Below are 17,747 nucleotides of genomic sequence, written 5' to 3' on the forward strand. Positions count from 1 at the left end.
TGTTTTTTATTTATTTTTTGTTTGTGGTGGTCTGATGTTAGTCTTTTTTTTTCTTTCTTGGTTTTGACGATAAATCTGGTCGACCCTCATGTTATCTCAGTCACATTTTATGGTTGACATTTATTATTTACTTACTGTTCAGTATATGGATGATGAAACACTGTGAGTGTATGTTGATTAGTCTGTGTGTACTTCAGTAATAATAATAATAATAATAATAATAATAATAATAGTGATAGTTATTGTTGTTGTTTTATTTATTATTATTGTGAATGTTTCATGTGTGAAAAAAAGCTTTATTATAATTTTAAATCTAAAACTCAGTTATTTTTCTGAATTATATGACTCAAAAGTTGTAAAACATGTAAAACTCCAGAAGTGTTAAATATACGTAAACGTAGAAGGAATAGCTGTAATAGTGAGCCGATCATTTCCGAATATTTCACGTGTTTGCTGGTGACGTCACTTACGTCTGATGTCATCGACGTGCGCATGGCATATTAATACGGAAGTGTTAAGATACTTTATTGTTTGAAAGAGTATTATTTAATCTCTGTATCAGACATATTTATATGTTCTATATTTAAATGTATTGTATATGAATAATATTTAGGCATCATGATCTTCAGGTATGTCTGATGAATTGAGAATGAAACGTTGTTTTGACAGACGAGTCGTAGTTTCTCTGTAACGTTACTGAAGGCCTGATGTGACGGTGTTTGGCCTGCTTTGTTTTGATCCTCAACTGCTTTATTACACAAACATTAACAGCATTAATGGAGTTAATCAGCATGAAAATAACTGTATTTATGTATTCTTCTTTGTTTTGTTACTTGATGGTAATTTGATTGTCCTATAGTCTCAGTGCATTGAAGATAAAGTTTTGAGTGAAGATTCCTGCTTTAAAATATTGACTGAATTAATTAATATTTAGAGAGGAGCTCAGTATGTACAGGAAGATGATGAGGATAAAACATCCAATATAATATTAAAGGAAATAAATGGAAACATGTTGATTTAGATCTGCCTCATTCTGAAGAAACACCTCAAGTGTCTCACTTTAACTTTCAACCTTAAAATAAAACCAATACGTCTAACTAGATCTAAATTAACCAGTGTTTTCTGTTTGTGCAGTTTCTGCTTCAGCTGTGTGTTTGCACTGCTGGTAAATAAAGGTGAGCAAGAAACAAACTACATCTGAAAGATGAATTCATGCTTCATGTGTAAACTGTGTGTTTACAGTGTGTGTGATTTCAGTGTCTCTTCAGGTCAGAGTCGAGGGGTTTATTGGTGGTTCTGTTGTTCTGCCGTGTTCTTCAACTGAACATGATCTTAAACCTCAAGACATTTATGTGTATTGGGTATATAGTGTCCGCACATATGTGTTTGATATAATCAAGGGTGAAGAGTCAGAAGCAGGACAAGACCCACGATACAAGAACAGAACTAAAACCTTCCCTGATGAGTATCTGAGAGGAAACTTCTCCCTTAAACTCATCAATCTGACTGAAACTGATGCAGGAGAATACACCTGTTTCATCCAACACTCATCTGAATCAAATACAGTAGAGCTGATCCTCAAAGGTGTGTGAAACTGGTGGATAATTGTATTATGTTTTTAATTAATTTGTACAAAAAAAAAAAAAAAAATATATATATATATATATATATAAATATATATATATATATATATGTTTGACCAACTATATTCCAGTCTGAATGCTGCTGTATATAAATGTTAGATGGATGTGTTGTGTTCATGACAGTGTAGTAATGTTGTTTGTTTTCTCTGTTCTGTTGCAGAATCAACAGTAGAAAAAGGAAACCAAACCCAAACAGGAACGGATCCAGATGTGAAGACATCATCATCTTATCACTGGGTTTACATTGCAATACCTGTATTATTATTAATAATAGTGTTGTTTATTATTGCCGGTTTCATCATATTTAACTATAGGAAAAGAGCTCAAGCTTGCTCATTGTCATCTGCCACGACTGAAGAACAAACAACAGTGACATAAACAGATCTAAACGTTTCATGTTACACTTTCTCTGACAGTTAGATAAGTTACTTTTAGTTGAAGCGATGCATCTTTCATTGGTTTCTTCTGGTATATAAACAGCTAGTGTAGAAGACAGTGTTTTGTTCTTGTATTTTATTTACACATGTATGGCTTTGTTTTTATTTTATAACAATAAGATTGTGACAATTTTTTTCACAATATTTCAGTAATGTCAGAATCTGTCAGTATGTTGCCTGAATATTTTTGCACCACAAGTGCTCTTTCTAGTTGCGTTTGACAGAATAAATGTATTTTTTTATTCTTTCTGTATTATTTTATATTTGTTAAATTGTTTCTGCACATCATTTACCAGATCGGATTTATTAATTCATGATAACAGATCCGTTTGTTTCTGTGTATGTACAGTGTGCAGAAGATAAATCGGATAAAGATGTTGCTCAGGGTTTAGATCTGTTACACAGCTCTGCAAACTGAGGAGGAGCACAATGTTTGATTCATATTCACTATTTAAGTTCAGTAAGTTTAGATCTGCTTGTTACAATGTGTCTGTTCATGTAAATGCATGAGCTTCATGAGTGTGAAAAGATGCCTTTAGCTCTCTTAAATCTACTGCAGTATTCTCAGGTATTCAGAGCTTAAGAAACTTGTGTTTCATTGTAAGTGTATGATCTCAATGTTAAAGACTCAAATTGTGCAGATGAAATAATGCATCTCTTGTGTTCACATGTGTCTATTTCTAAAATAAACCAATTTCAGACTATAAATCTTAATGCCTTCAACTAAAGTCTTGAATCAACTATTTGTGCTACTTTTTATAACTCTCTGAAGTTTCTCATTTGATCTGTGTAGTTTGTTAATGTGATTTGTGAAATCAGTATCACAAATCCTGGGTTTTAGGTACCAAGTGGCTTGGTTTTTAGCGGCATTCATTCCCATAGTAACTTACACTCCACGGCTAACATGTTCTGGGTTAGAGATCTCAAACTGAAGTTTGACCAATCAGATGTGAGAGAAGTGACACATGTCTGACACAAAGTCACTCCAGTTTATCTTGCTCCAAATTAAAAGGTGCCTAATGCTAAAATCTAAAATCTGACCTTACATGTTCAACTCTCCATCACTATATATTTTCAAATGTATAAACAAATTTCACTTGTCACTGCACTGATAGAGTAAGATTATTTGTTTATTTGTCCTCCTTCGATGTGTTTAAATTTGTCATATTCTTCAATCTCTTAACCTTTAGCAAAACCTTTAACCTTTAGTTTTGAACTTCAGTGAGTCTCTCCCAAGAAGTAAATCAAACTTGCTTTGTGTTGCAAGGCTCGTGATTGGCTGTTCACCAGTGATGTCACACATTCATGTGCACATGCTCCACAAACTCAGGATCAAACCTGAGTTGATGATCAGCATCATGGTACCAACAAAGCCAGATTGGAGAGGTTTGGTTTTGTCAACTCAAATCTAATCCTGTAACTCTGAATTTGTTCATGGTATAGGCATCCTGTGGCCAGTACCATGATGGTAGCTGAACAAATTAAGAGTTACAGGATGAGATTGAAGAGTATGACAAAAAGGAGGACAAATAAAATGAATAATCTTGCTCTATCAGTGCAGTGACAAGTGAAACTTGTTAACTTAGTTTATACATTTGAAAATATATAATGATAAAGACTCGAACATGTAAGGTCAGAATTTTTATTTGTGAAATTTTTTGATACTACAACTTATTTATGTTACATGATCTGTATACATTAATATTTATTTATTAATTGCTTGTGTGTAAAAGATATACAATGATAATAAAATGAATCACAATAAGAGCAAGATAAACTGAAGTGACTTTGTGTAAAACGTGTCAATTCTCTCACATCTGATTGGTCAAACTTCAGTTTGAGATCTCTAACCCGGAGCAGGTTAGCCGTGGAGTGTAAGTTACTATGGCAACGAATGCTGCTAAAAGCCAAGCCACTTACGTGGTACCTAAAATCCAGGATTGGTGCAAACTAACCTGAAACTTACCTGCCTATCCAGCTAATCTAGTTTCATGGTACAGGCCCCTGGAGCTGAGTGTCACCACAGTAACTCCACGCCTGAGTGAATGTTTAACATCAAACATCAGCTGACATGCAAACTGAATGAGTCACAACATTTATTTGAAAACCAGTCTGATCACTCTGAGAACAAACTTCTGTGTACCGTACATTAAGGTCTTCGGGGATCAAATACAAATTAAAGACAGCTGTGTTTGATTAGGGTTGGAGCTAAACTTTGTAGTACAGTCAATTACCAGGAGCAGGGTTGGGCAACCAGATATAGAAACATAAAATTATATAATACATATAATGCAAAATGATTTGATTTTGTATGTCAGATATTTCCTAGATGAATATTATTTCAAACTGAAGTCAAATACTAACATGATAACATGTATAACAGGAATATACCAGAAAGTTGTACCAAAAAGGTTGATTTGTTTTAACCAAGGAAGCACACAAAACCACAGCTATATACTGATATGACTATAAACCAATCTGAAAGAAATTTGAATGGCAAATTCATGTGAAGTTTGTATGTTAGACCCTTTTGTTTTTCTCTTTCATATAATTTGCTAGTCAAATTGAGACGTCACTGGAAGATATGCATTCTTGTCATGATCCAGCAGTGAACTAAAGACCAAACATGAGAGTGTATTAAACACATAACTGTTTAAATATGTGCAGAAATTACTATATATCTGTGTGTGTGTGTGTGTGTAAACATGCACAGCACTGAATATGACACAAACCAGTGATCTTACTAAATAAATATGACATTAATTTTCAGTGTTCAGTGGTATAACTGTTAAATATTGAATGTGAACTGACTGTAAGTGTTATGTTTCTTGATGAAGTGCTTAATGCCTTAAAGTGCCTTGAGTTCGATGATTGTTCTGTGAGCAGTAATGATCAGTCATAGTGGATCTAGAGAGCCTCTAGTGGTTAAGTGTGCTGCAGGTTGATGATGTGAAGGTGACTGAAGGAAGCTGGGATGGTTATTCTCTGTAAACAAATGACCTCCATTTAATTTTAGTTTTTCATGTTAAAATCTGATATAAACCACACTGTATGAACAGTTAACAAATCAAACACAAAGTAATGAAAAGCTAATTTTCTTAAAATGATTTCATAATGTTACATATAGGAAGAGTGCCTTAAGCTTTCCAAACACGTTATGTAAATGACATGTAATAAACTCACACACAACTATGATCCTGATGTTGTTGTCTTCAGTAGCATATCCTCGTTACAAAGCCTTACAAGATCAAAATGTACATATACCTTCAGTTCAAAAATACCTTTACCAAAACTGGTAGTAATTCTGAACTTTCATGAATGACCTGCAGAGAATTTAGTTCTTTCTTTTTCTAAATCTTTATTTATATATTTGACTATTCCATTATTGGTAATGGGGAAAATGGGAAAAATCTCTGTGTGCCTTATTGTCGTGTCCTACCCCCCTTAATTTTCCTGTTGTTATGTCTATCATTTCGTTAATAAATTCCCTATTGTACGAGCTGTGTTGTCTATGTCCTCTCGTGTGTTATGGCTGTGGTCGTAACAGTTGCAATTTTCCCCTGTACGTTAAAGTACAACCACTGAAAATTGCAAAACCAACAAAAATGTAACATTTAAAAATAACCGACTTCCTGTTGGGATTCGGTTTAGTACCAGGAGACTTTTTCGTAGGTATTTGGTGTGTTACATGTTTGTACCGATTTTCGTACATGTACATGAAATGTAGCTCGAGGAGCACTCCGTTGAAAGTGTATAGGTGGCGCTGTTGAGCCATTTTGCCACACCCAATCGAATAATGGCCTTCAGATCTGTTCAAGCCAGGAATCTTATCAAACATGTGAAGTTTGGGGAAGATCGGACATTTTATGCCTGAGTTATAACATTATTTCCATGGCGAGACATCAAACTTTGTCACGGCGCCATGGACACATCTTTTAACGAAAACTCAAGATCTTCACAATTTAATATCGCACAGGCCTTAGATTAGACTTAGATTAGGCTTTGAAAACCTTGTCATGAATAAACCGTCTTTTTACTGTCACCGTTTTCCCTTGTTTTTATTTATTTTTTCTTCACTTTTAAAGTGAAGGTGAAGTATGAATATTTAACAAAAGCTTTGAAAGTTGAACTATATTCAAAGCAATATAAAACTTTTATCTTTTAAACTGTAAAGACAGTGTGTAGATATAATGCAGGCTGCAGACAAATAATGCAGCTTTTTCCATCTGAGTTTAAGTTAACTGTCTGAGTCACTGGTACTCGGTTAAACCTTCACTCTAAACAAAGGTGAGAGACTCTGTTTGTCATTGGCTGTCAAGGGACCAAGTGACCAACCACTTGAACATATTTATGGTTTGGGTTAGAGCTTCAGTCGAGTTTAACCGCACTGTAGCCTAGTTACAATGTGTAGATATTTGCTGAATATAAAACTACATTAAAGCTGCAAGCAGCGATGAACGGGCCCTCAAACCCGGGCTCCCCGCCAACAGGTGGATTTAGTAAAACAGTAAACAGTGAGAAATATGCATTTAAAGTGGTAAATATAAGAGGAATATGTCAGTCATTTATATATGGAAATCTTCCTGCTGCCAGCTGGTGGCGCTATATGACTATAACTGGATTTTGGAATATGGAATATGGGCATATAGATCTGTTCAGGGCTGAAGTGTTATCAAACATGTGAAGTTTGGGGCAGATTGGACATTTTTTGCCACACCCACTTCTGAAACCCATCAGACGTAAATTTTCGCCAGTTTTGAGGTGTGAAAAGTTTCATTACTTTTCAAGTATGTTTAGGCCCTCAAAAATTTGATTCATTGGGGAGAATAATAATAATAATAATAAAAAAACAGAGCAATTCCAAGATTGTCCTCGCACCGCAGTTCTTGGGCCCTAATAACAAATAGTATATATCCATATATTTAAACAAAAATAACTAATAATGAGTGCAGCAGCAGTATAAGGGTTCATTCATATGAAATATCACAGGGGTCGAGGATGTGACCTGCATTCACTTTGTTCTTGACACTGTCAAAAAATACATACCTATAAATAAATAGTCATGAATGTATCACTGTACTTATATCTTAAATTCACTTGACATTACATTTGCATTTTTAAAATTTAATGTCTAATAAAATTTATTTTGCTAAACCTTATTTAAGCTCATCATTGGTCTGGAAGCTGTGAATCATACCAGAACATTCCCAAAATAAATAATTAAATAATTTTCAGTTACTGTACATACTGTACAAACACATAGAAATACTGACCGAGACGTATGAAAAACACACACTGACACGTAAATATTAAGTGAAGCTTGATAACAGACGAACCATTCACCAATTATATATTTTTAATCATTTTTGTAGCCAAGACTTCAAAATATGTGTCCATATAGAAACTTCATGAAAACAGTAACTGTTTATTCAATTTGATTTAAAAAAAATAATAATAATTTACCCTCAGGTTTATATATGAAATATTAAAAAAACATTATATATTTTCAATCAAAACATGTATTGTGTCAGACATACAGTGCATGTCCCATGCTGTGAAGGACTTTCAAAATATTTATAAATAAATATTTTTAACATGTTTATTATGTAATTTGTAAAATCACATGGAATTGATATTAAAGATATTGTACTTCAAAGTCATGATATCATAGAGTTTGCTACCTTGTTAAAACTGGCTCAGTGTGTGTATTAGTCATATCACATCATCATGTTTTTCAATTGGTAAAACTGATATTCTATCCAGACAGAAACTTTTTTGATTTGTCTGAACTGCTCTGCCTAACTATAAATGCATATGAACTCGATGTAGAAACTATCCGTATGGACACTGTTTTATAGCATTCTACTGTAGATACTGTTGCTCCTATCAGATTAAACATATTGTTCTGTTTCAGATCTTTACAACATTTTATCCTAATATTAATTATAAAACTTAACTTGATGGGCCCAATCAAATATTCAGTGCAGTGTGGCACAAACATTTTTTGCTAGTTTCAGTCCGACAGAAAAGAAAATGAAAGTAAGAAAGTGAAACTTTAGACCTGGGTCCAACGGTTTATACCAGTTTTAAAAAGTTAGTAATCTGATTTCTTTTCTCCAAGACTGGTCATAACTTTTTTAATTCAGTCTTGAAAACTAGGTTGGTCATATCTGCACTTGAAAAGTAAGACTGATTTCCCCTTGGCCACTGCTAGTTGGTCAAACTAGTTCTTAAGACTCAGTCCTAACATGGTCCTAACATTTGGACGAAACAGCGAAGGAAGCGTGGGAAGCGTGCTGGAGTCCCTGTGAGATCGAAAAGGATCGGAAAGTTTCCAGTCATCAGACCAGTTTCTTTGATGGCGGAGTCCGTGATCGTGAACTTGAGATGTTCATACATTGTGACTATCTTTACATCTTCGGTGCTGATGCCTCAGTCCTCGCGGATGGTGTACGTGAAGCAACAGTCTGCAGATTGAGGAGTTAATAATCGGAATCTTCGCTATTTATGTGGCAATGGGCTGGTACCATTCTATGATTCCTCTCTGTGATCCTCTTTTTATGCCACTCCCACTCCAGTGACAATGGCCTTGATAAACACAAGATCTCTGGCAAATAAGACCTTTATCCTGAACGATCTTTTTCTTTCTCATGAAATTGATTTTTTTATTTATAACTGAGACTTGGCTTAATCCTGGTGAAATGACTTCTCTTTCTGAACTTTCTCCTCCAGGCTGCAGTTTTTCAGTACCCCTAGGTCTGTTGGTCGTGGTGGTGGAATTGCAGTTGTTTTTAAAGACAAGTTTAAGTGTAGACTTTCACCTTCTGTGTCTTTTAGCTCTTTTGAATCTCAGTTAATTATGGTGAATTCTTTTAAATCTGTTTTATGCATTTTGATTTATAGACCCCCATACTCTCATGGGGATTTTATACAGGAGTTTTCTGAATTTTATCTGGTATTGTCCCTTCTTTTGACAGTATTTTAATTCTGGGGGATTTTAATATACATGTGTGCTGTCCTTCAAATCCCCCGGTCAAAGAATATTTAAATTTATTATGAGTCTATTATGAGTGACTTTTTGCAATGTGTTTCAGGTCCAACTCATGAACGTGGTCATGCACTTGACCTTGTTTTATCTTTATTTTCTATTGATAGCGTGAAGATTGTTGATACAGTTTTTTCTGACCATAAGACTGTTATTTAAAGTTCTAACTTTCCTTGTGTTGCGCCGGGTAATACTGTTTCTCCCTCGATTTCGTCTTGCATACTTAATCCATGTACAGCGAGTAGTTTTTCAGCTGTCTTTAATGTCTCTCCTTCATTTTCATTGATCGAGTCACACTCTCCCTGTATGAGTTTAGAAGAGTTAGTCGATCAGTTTAACTCTTCTTGCTTAGAGATTTTAGATGTTGTGGCTCCTGTCAAAGTCAGGGGAAGAAAAGTCAAATCGCAGCCCTGGTTGAACAGTACTACCCATGCTCTTAGGCAGGAGTGTAGGAGGGCCGAACGCAAATGGGTTAAAAATAAATTACAAGTCTCTTATGAGATTTTGAAGAACCGTTTGAATGAGTATCAAAGAGCTGTTAAATTGGCTAGATCAAATTATTTCTGTCATCATCTCCAGAAGCTGTAATAATTCTAGAATACTTTTGTCTACTGCAAATGCTGTTCTTCATCCTACTGCTACTCCTACATTAACTCCTTCTGCTGACATGTGTGAAGAGTTTTTAAACTTTTTTATTGGTAAGGTTGATGGAATTAGATCTCTAGTTTCATCTGTTGGCAATGATTTTATTGTTTCTGTTGCCCCCCAAAACCAACTGACCAGTTTCATGGCTGTTTCTTTGCAGGAGCTTAAGGATATAACTGTTAATATGAAGTCCACCAGGTCTTCTGGTGATGTGCTCCCTTCTTCTCTGTTTAAGCAGGTACTTGATTCAATTGGCCCAAGTATTCTGTCGATTATAAATATTAGTTTGTCATCTGGTGTTGTTCCGGTTAGTTTTAAGCATGTAGTTATTCAGCCTCTTTTAAAAAAAACCCCATTTGATATGAGTAGTTTTCGTCCGATTTCAAAATTGCCTTTTATTTCAAAGATACTAGAAAAAATTGTGCACGCACAGCTTAATGACTTTTTAATTAGGAATAACATCTGCGATAAATTCCAGTCAGGTTTTAGAGTTGGTCATAGTACAGAATACGCTCTTTTGAGGGTGTCTAATGATATCCTACGAGGTGTTGATTCTGGAAACCGCGTTGTCTTGCTGTTGTTAGATCTTACAGCGGCATTTGATACAGTTGATCATAACATTCTCATTGATCATCTTAGGGATCCGGTTGGTATTCAGGGCTTAGCCCTGAAATGGTTCTCTTCCTATTTGAAGGATAGGACTCTTTCAGTCAGCTTAGGGGATTATTTTTATTCCATTGCCCCACTTATGTGTGGGGTTCCACAGGGCTCAATACTGGGACCAATTTTATTTTCCCTTTATATGCTCCCTCTAGGTTCTATTTTTGAGAAATTTGGGATTCAGTATCATTTTTATGCAGGTGATTCTCAAATTTATGTACTACTGAAACATGGGCATAAAAGTGCCATTCAGTCTCTTCATGCTTGTTTGGCAGAAGTTAAGTGCTGGCTTGCAAATAACTTTCTCCAATTAAATGAGGATAAGACTGAGCTCATTTTATTTGTAAATAAGTGGTGTGTAGATGATGACTGCCTGGGGTTTTTTCCTGGGAAAAAACTGTCTAACGTGAGAAAATTTTGAGTCATTTTTGACTCTGAGCTTAAATTTGAGCAGCAAATTAATGCTGTGGTTAAGAATAGTTTCTTCCATCTTATATATAGATCAATATCTAAATTGAAATCTATTCTTACTTTTAATGATATGGAGAAAGTTGTTCAAGCCTTTGTGTCTTCATGTTTAGATTATTGTAATGTATTGTATCTCGGTGTGAGTCAGGCTTCTCTCTCCCGTTTGCAGCTTGTTCAGAACTCAGCTGCCAGACTTTTAACGGGTACTAAGAAGAGAGAACACATTACTCCGGTTTTAATTAAACTACATTGGTTACCCATACGTTACAGAATTCAATACAAAGTGCTGTTATACATTTTGAAATCTCTGCTTGATCTAGCCCCCAGTATGTTACTGATTTAATCAGCCGCTGTCAATCCAGCAGATCTCTGCACTCAAATGATCAGTTGCTTCTTGTAGTTCCATGAACGCGTTTAAAATGTAAAGGCGATCGGGCATTTTCTGTTGCAGCTCCTAGGCTTTGGAATGAGTGCTGTACATGTTCATACTTTCAGTTTGCCAAGATTTCTAAAAATCCTTTCTTTGTATTGGTCTTAAGTTACATTCTAATTTTCTGAGATACTGAATTTGGGATTTTCCTTTAGTTGTCAGTTATAATCATCAAAATTAAAAGAAATAAACATTTGAAATATAAGTCTGTGTGAAATGAATGAATATAATTTACAAGTTTCAATGGAATTAGTGAAATCAACTTTTTGATTATATTCTAATTAGATGACCAGCACCTGTATATACTTATGAACAAATCTTAATGAAATTTGAATGGCAAATTCACGAGAAAGCTGAATGTTAGACCCTTTTGTTTCTCTCATTCAGTTTCTTTGCAAGTCAAATCGAGGACGTCACTGGAGGATCTGCATTCGTGTCTTGATCAAGCAATGATAATATGTCTGACATTTCAGAAAAATGCTGATAAGCGAGATTTATATTTTTTTCGTTTGGTGAAACATGCACTAACTTGCACAGTATGGAATGTTTAGAAGTATGACAGAAGCCAATCATTTTAAATAATAAAATGACAGTATCAATTACATTTATCTTCAGTGTTGTTCACTGGTGTAACTATAGAGGTCAGTGTTTTGATGAAGTGTGGATTGCTGTCTCTTCAGTTTGGTGATTGTGTGAGCTGTAAGGAGACACTGGGGGTCTAGAGAGCCTCTAGTGGTGAAGTGTGCTGTAGGTTGAGTGTGTGACGGTGGATGACAAAAGGAAGGCAGGTAACAGATTGGTTTTTCTCTCTACATTAATGAACCTATTCACCATTTAATTTGAGTTGTAAATCTATATGAGTAGCCTATATATGAAAAATAAAAATCCTATGCTGCCCACTGCAGGTCATTTATGTTATAGCCAGCATGAACAGGATTACACACTTCAAGTTGATCAGCGAGAGAGAAGCTGTTTGATGCTTAAATATGCTTTTACAATGTTACAATTAATTCCTTTGGTGCTGTGAAATCCAGATTCCATGAATAAATCGTGTTTTCAAGTAAACAGGAACTGTTTTTTTTTTTTTTCACTCACCAAAAACAATTACATTTGTACAGAAGTCAAGCCAAGACCTTTACATACAAAGATGATGTGTGAATATTCAACAGCAACTTTGACAGCAGTAGTTTATTACTGTTGGACATTCAAAGCAATACAAACTTCAGTCAGTACGTGTGAAGTTGCTTCACAACACTCGTCAAACACTTTAACACTAAATGTGTGGAAATACAGTAGAAAAACAAACTGCAATGCTGCTTTGAGTTTAAGAGAACTGTGGGAACTGAGACACATAAATGTATGAATGTACTGAGAAACACTTAAATATAGGGTTAAACTTCCTCTCTAGACAAAGGTGACATACTCTAATTGTCATTGGTTGTTAAACGACCGAGTGACCAACCAATGGTCCAATTAGAGTTGGGGTACTCGAACTTGGACTCGGACTCGAATCCAATTTTGAATGAACTCGGACTTGTCACGCACTCGGGTGAATTTGTACTCGGACTTGAACATTTTGGACTCTGAAAATATTCCGAGTACAGTCGAGTCCACGTCATGTAAAGCCAGCATAAAATTGAAATGATAAATTAATGAATGTCTCCCCTTCTGTCATTTTACTGCACCACACCGGCAGGCACACACGCACCACTCACTGGATATCAGTGTGGATTAGTGATGGGAAGTTCGATTCTTTTCCGCGAACCGGTTCTTTCGGACGGTTCGATTCAATAAACCGGTTGAAAAAAAAAACAGTTCACCGGATACATAATCCATTGCGATGTATTTGTTATTAAATGAACTTACGTTTCGTCAGATTGCCCTTCATTCAAGCCCTCGGTTTACCCGCACTCATTACATTAGCACAAAATCAGTTCAGAATCAATCACCAAAAGAATCAGTTCGGTTCAGACGCGCTGTGAGTCATTCGGCTTCATACTGAATCACGCATGCGCAGTATCATCAGCTCCTCGGTTCTCGAATCGGACGCGTCCGAAAGAAACGGTTTTCGGTTCAGTTTACTGATGATCTGAAAACTGATACAACCGGTTCTTGACTCGAGAACGAGAATCGCTCAAAACCCGGGTAGGAAAATCTGACAGGGTAGGATAAAATGTTAGGACACCGGCACATGCTGCAGTTCAGTATCATCAGCTGCTCTACTCGTGTTCATGTTCTGTTTACTACAAACTCAGTTTGTGAATCTGTCATCATTAACTATAAATACAGTACAGATATTTCATAAATCATCCCTTATTCATATTAAACATGGAGTCTTTAGAGTCTTAATTATTGTCCAACTTCCCTGAAAACAAAACCCCTTTGGCCCATACATAATCTACAATATACAGATTAGAAACATGTAGCCCCTATCTTAAAAAAAAAAGTGTATATATATATATATATATATATATATATATATATATATATATATATATATATATATATAGTTTTATCACACTTTCCGATGTTTAACAAAATACTTGAAAAATTAACAAAACTAGTTCTGTTGACATAAAATAAAAATGTTCAATGGCAATGAATAGATGTAACAGTGGTATTTTTTTATCACATTTTTATATTGCCATTGGTTTAATGGGTTGAAAGGTTAAAATATTAATAGAATGTAAAAATGTACAATACCAATTTATAATCTTTTTTAATTTAATTACTTTCTGGACTCGGGCGGACTCGACTCGGACTCGGCCTTTAAGAACTCGGACTTGAGTCCAACTCGACCCCTTTTGGACTCGGACTCGGACTCGGACTCGATGTTTGTGGACTTGGTCTTGTCTCGTACTCGACAAAGGTGCACTCGGACCCAACTCTAGGTCCAATATTTACGGTTTTGGTTTGTGCTATAGTTGAGTTTAACCGCACTGTGTAGTCTGTTATACTGTGTAGATTTCTGCTGAATACAAAACTACATAACAAATATATTGTAATAAATATGCAGAAATTCAGAGGAATAAAATACAAGTAACCAATAAATTAAATTTAGTTTGCAATAGTGGGTTTCTTCACAGTGGTCGAGGATGTGATGTTTTGTTGAAGCGTTTCAGTGAAGCAGCTCTTGTCTGACCATGAAGCTTCTCTCTTCTACAGAACAGACAGAGGAAAGTAATGATTTCTGAAAGTTCAAATATTTATAAATAATGTTCCTGAATGTACTTCATTTTTTGCTTTGAAAACCTTGTCATGAATAAACTGTCTTTTTACTGTCACCGTTTTCCCTTGTTTTCATTTATTTTTCTTCACTTTTCCAGTGAAGGTCAAGTATAATATTTAACAAAAGCTTTGAAAGTTTAAAGGGGGGGTGAAATGCTATTCCATGCATACTGAGTTTTTTACACTGTTAAAGAGTTGGATTCCCATGCTAAACATGGACAAAGTTTCAAAAATTAAGTTGTACGTTTGAAGGAGTATTTTTGTTCCAAAAAAACCTCTTCCGGTTTGTCACAAGTTTCGGAAAGTTTTTTTCGAGTACCTCTGTGTGACGTTAGATGGAGCGGAATTTCCTTATATGGGTCCTAAGTGCGCGCTCTTCTACCGCTCTTCCCGTATAGTAGAGCAGAGAGAGGCTGAGCACAGCCTGATCAGAGCGAGAGTGTCGCGAAAAGTCACAAAAGAAGTGTGTTTTTGGTTGCCAGGGCAAGACAACCCTGCACAGATTACCAAAAGAGAAACAGCATTAAGGAATCAGTGGATGGAGTTTATTTTTACAGAGCATCAACGGAGTTGTGCAAGTGTTTTTGTTTGTTCCCTGCATTTCGGATTGCACATCGTTTATTTCTTAAGGATAATGCAGTCCCAACGGAAAAGGGTCACGATTGTGTGTTGGAACCGCATGCGGTGAGTAAAACCGCTTCAAATATCTCTGTGTTGTTAACTTAGCTATCAGCGCGTAAGCACATCAAGTAAACAACATGCGATGTTGTCATCAAACTGCACTTTCCACATGTACAGCTTAAAAAAAAAGACGACATAAAGTGGAACTTAGTCATTTTCCAAAACCGCTAAGCAAATATATACAGTTTCAGTACATACCACATAGAGAAGCCTTTGCTGATGCTGCTCTTGTTAAATTTCAGCCTCTGGATCTGTGTCACAGCTTCCACATGCTCTCAACTCAAAAGCCTACTGGCGCTCGTGATTCTTTAGCTCCGCCCACACGTCACGCCTCCAGGCGCTCGTGTTTTTCCGGGAAAAATCGGTACAGACTATCTTTCTCTTATAAATATAATAAAACTAAAGACTTTTTGGAGTTATGAAGGATGCAGTACTACTCTATATGTACTCAAGATTAACAGGATATTGAGTGAAAACGAGCATTTCACCCCCCCTTTAACTTTATTCAAAGCAATATAAAACTTGGGTGAAGAGTATTTTAATTATTTAAATGTGTAGATATAACGCAGGCTACAGACAAAGAAGACAAACAATGCTGCTTTTGAGTTTAGGAAAACTGTGAGAAATGTCTGAGACACATAAAGACACTGGTACTCAGTTAAACCTTCACTCTACACAAAGGTGAGAGACTCTGTTTGTCATTGGCTGCCAAGTGACCAAGCACTGGAACATATTTATGGTTTTGGTTAGAGCTTCAGTCGAGTTTAACCGCACTGTAGCCTAGTTACACTGTGTAGATATTTGCTGAACACAAAGTAAAAAAATAAATAAAAAAATAAAAAATAATAATAATTATATATATATATATATATATATATATATATATATATATATATATATATAATCCAATAAACAAAAACAACTTAATGAGTGCAACAGGATCATAAATGTTCGTTCAAAACAAAATACTCATGAAATTAAACACAGGAAGAATATGTTCTTGACTCAAACACAATATTTGAATAAAATGTAATTTTTTCACACAGGTGCTCTCCGTTGCTGAATATTTTCCAGGTCAGTGAACTGAAAGAGCAACAATAAAAACAATATTATCATCCAGATGCAGTTGTTTTAAAAGAATCCAAACTAAAAGCTTCAATATTTTGTTGGGATGACAGTTTGGATCCTCAATAATTATCAAAACCTACAGTAAAGACATTTAACAGTAAATAAAGAAAGCTATTTCTTCATATTTACCTCTTTGTGCCGTCAGCTGGTTCAGATCTTGAGTCTGATATGTTACTTTTGTCTGCAGATCAACATTATAAACGTATTTTTCCAATCGATCTTTTTTTCCAGCAGCAAATACTAAGAATGCAACAGCATTATTATTATTATTTAATAATGGTTATATTATTATTATTATTATTTTTTAAATGGTAAAAATATATATGAAGACACACACAAAAAAATCTAAATGAAAAACTTTACCTATACAGAGAACATCATTATATTTATATTTTTACACTAACGTGTATAGAGCTTGATAATTTCAGAACAATAAGAAAATGAACTCACCGATCAGCAGAATGAGCAGAAGTCCGTTCATCAGAGCAGATATGATGATAATAATCTGTGATTGTGTTTGATTCTGATCAATAAACTTCACCAATGTATGATTGTGACACTCAGGTAGATGAGCTGATTCTGGAAAGAATATGAATTTAATATCTATAGCACATTCATCTCTGTGTGGAGTAACCAATGCGAGAGTACATTGTGATATTTCTGAGTAAATGTTACAGTTACAGTAACAACCGTCAATCTCAGTTATAGATGAAGTAGTAGAAAACACATCACTAATTTGTCTTGATCACTGAATGAATAAATGAACTCACCGGTGAAGTATATTCTGGTGCTGGTGCTGAGTTTTGGAGGAGTGCGTGTGTTCATACAGAAATAAACTCCTAATTCATCAGCAGTCACATTATTAATAACCAGACGATGTTTAAACTGCACTGAATATTTGTTCCTGAATGATTTATTTGGGTAAAAAGGTGGTTTGGGGTGTGGAAATATTCGTAGAATCAGTGTCGGAGGATCTGCTGTTTTTAGTAAAATCCAATAAACCTCATTTTCATCAAGATCACAGTTTATGATCACTTTTGATCCCAAATCAGTCAGTAGATCAGAAATACCAGCTTCACAGCAGAATAACACATCTGTAAGATAATAAATAAATAAATAAATAAATAATATATATATATATATATATATATATATATATATATATATATATAAAATAAACATGCATCAAAATTAGGATTACCTGCTCACGAACACAGTAAACCTTAAAACAATTCATGCCATTTGAAGGTAATATCAATATATTTACATAATTTAATAAACTCACAGAGCTGAAGCTGAATGATCTTCATGTTGCTGTAAATAAAACGTGTTAGAATGAAATCTCCTTCTCTCCACACAACAGTTAAGACTGTAGCTCTGAA

The 17,747-nt window shown here is 35.0% G+C and overlaps 1 protein-coding gene across 14 annotated transcripts in view; it reads left to right on the forward strand.

The window, feature by feature from the left end:
* The window catches only part of LOC127943181 (CXADR-like membrane protein), a 168,793-nt gene that overhangs the window by 53,103 nt on the left and 97,943 nt on the right, over positions 1-17,747 (forward strand). For 6 of the 14 annotated variants that reach the window (XR_008149579.1, XR_008149580.1, XR_008149578.1 and 3 more), the window contains 3 exons: positions 1,135-1,175; positions 1,258-1,584; positions 1,804-2,816. Coding sequence is in view for 7 of the 14 variants with exons in the window: in XM_052539410.1 (XP_052395370.1) it covers positions 1,135-1,175; positions 1,258-1,584; positions 1,804-2,021 (586 nt within the window). In the remaining 7 variants the exon portion in view is untranslated. Of the gene's footprint in view, positions 1-6; positions 630-1,134; positions 1,176-1,257; positions 1,585-1,803; positions 2,817-17,747 lie in introns of those variants that run through there. The other 8 variants (XR_008149584.1, XR_008149583.1, XM_052539413.1 and 5 more) reach the window with 4 other exon arrangements.

This window comes from Carassius gibelio, chromosome A22 (assembly GCF_023724105.1).
Source record: "Carassius gibelio isolate Cgi1373 ecotype wild population from Czech Republic chromosome A22, carGib1.2-hapl.c, whole genome shotgun sequence".
Taxonomy (NCBI): Eukaryota; Metazoa; Chordata; class Actinopteri; order Cypriniformes; family Cyprinidae; genus Carassius; species Carassius gibelio.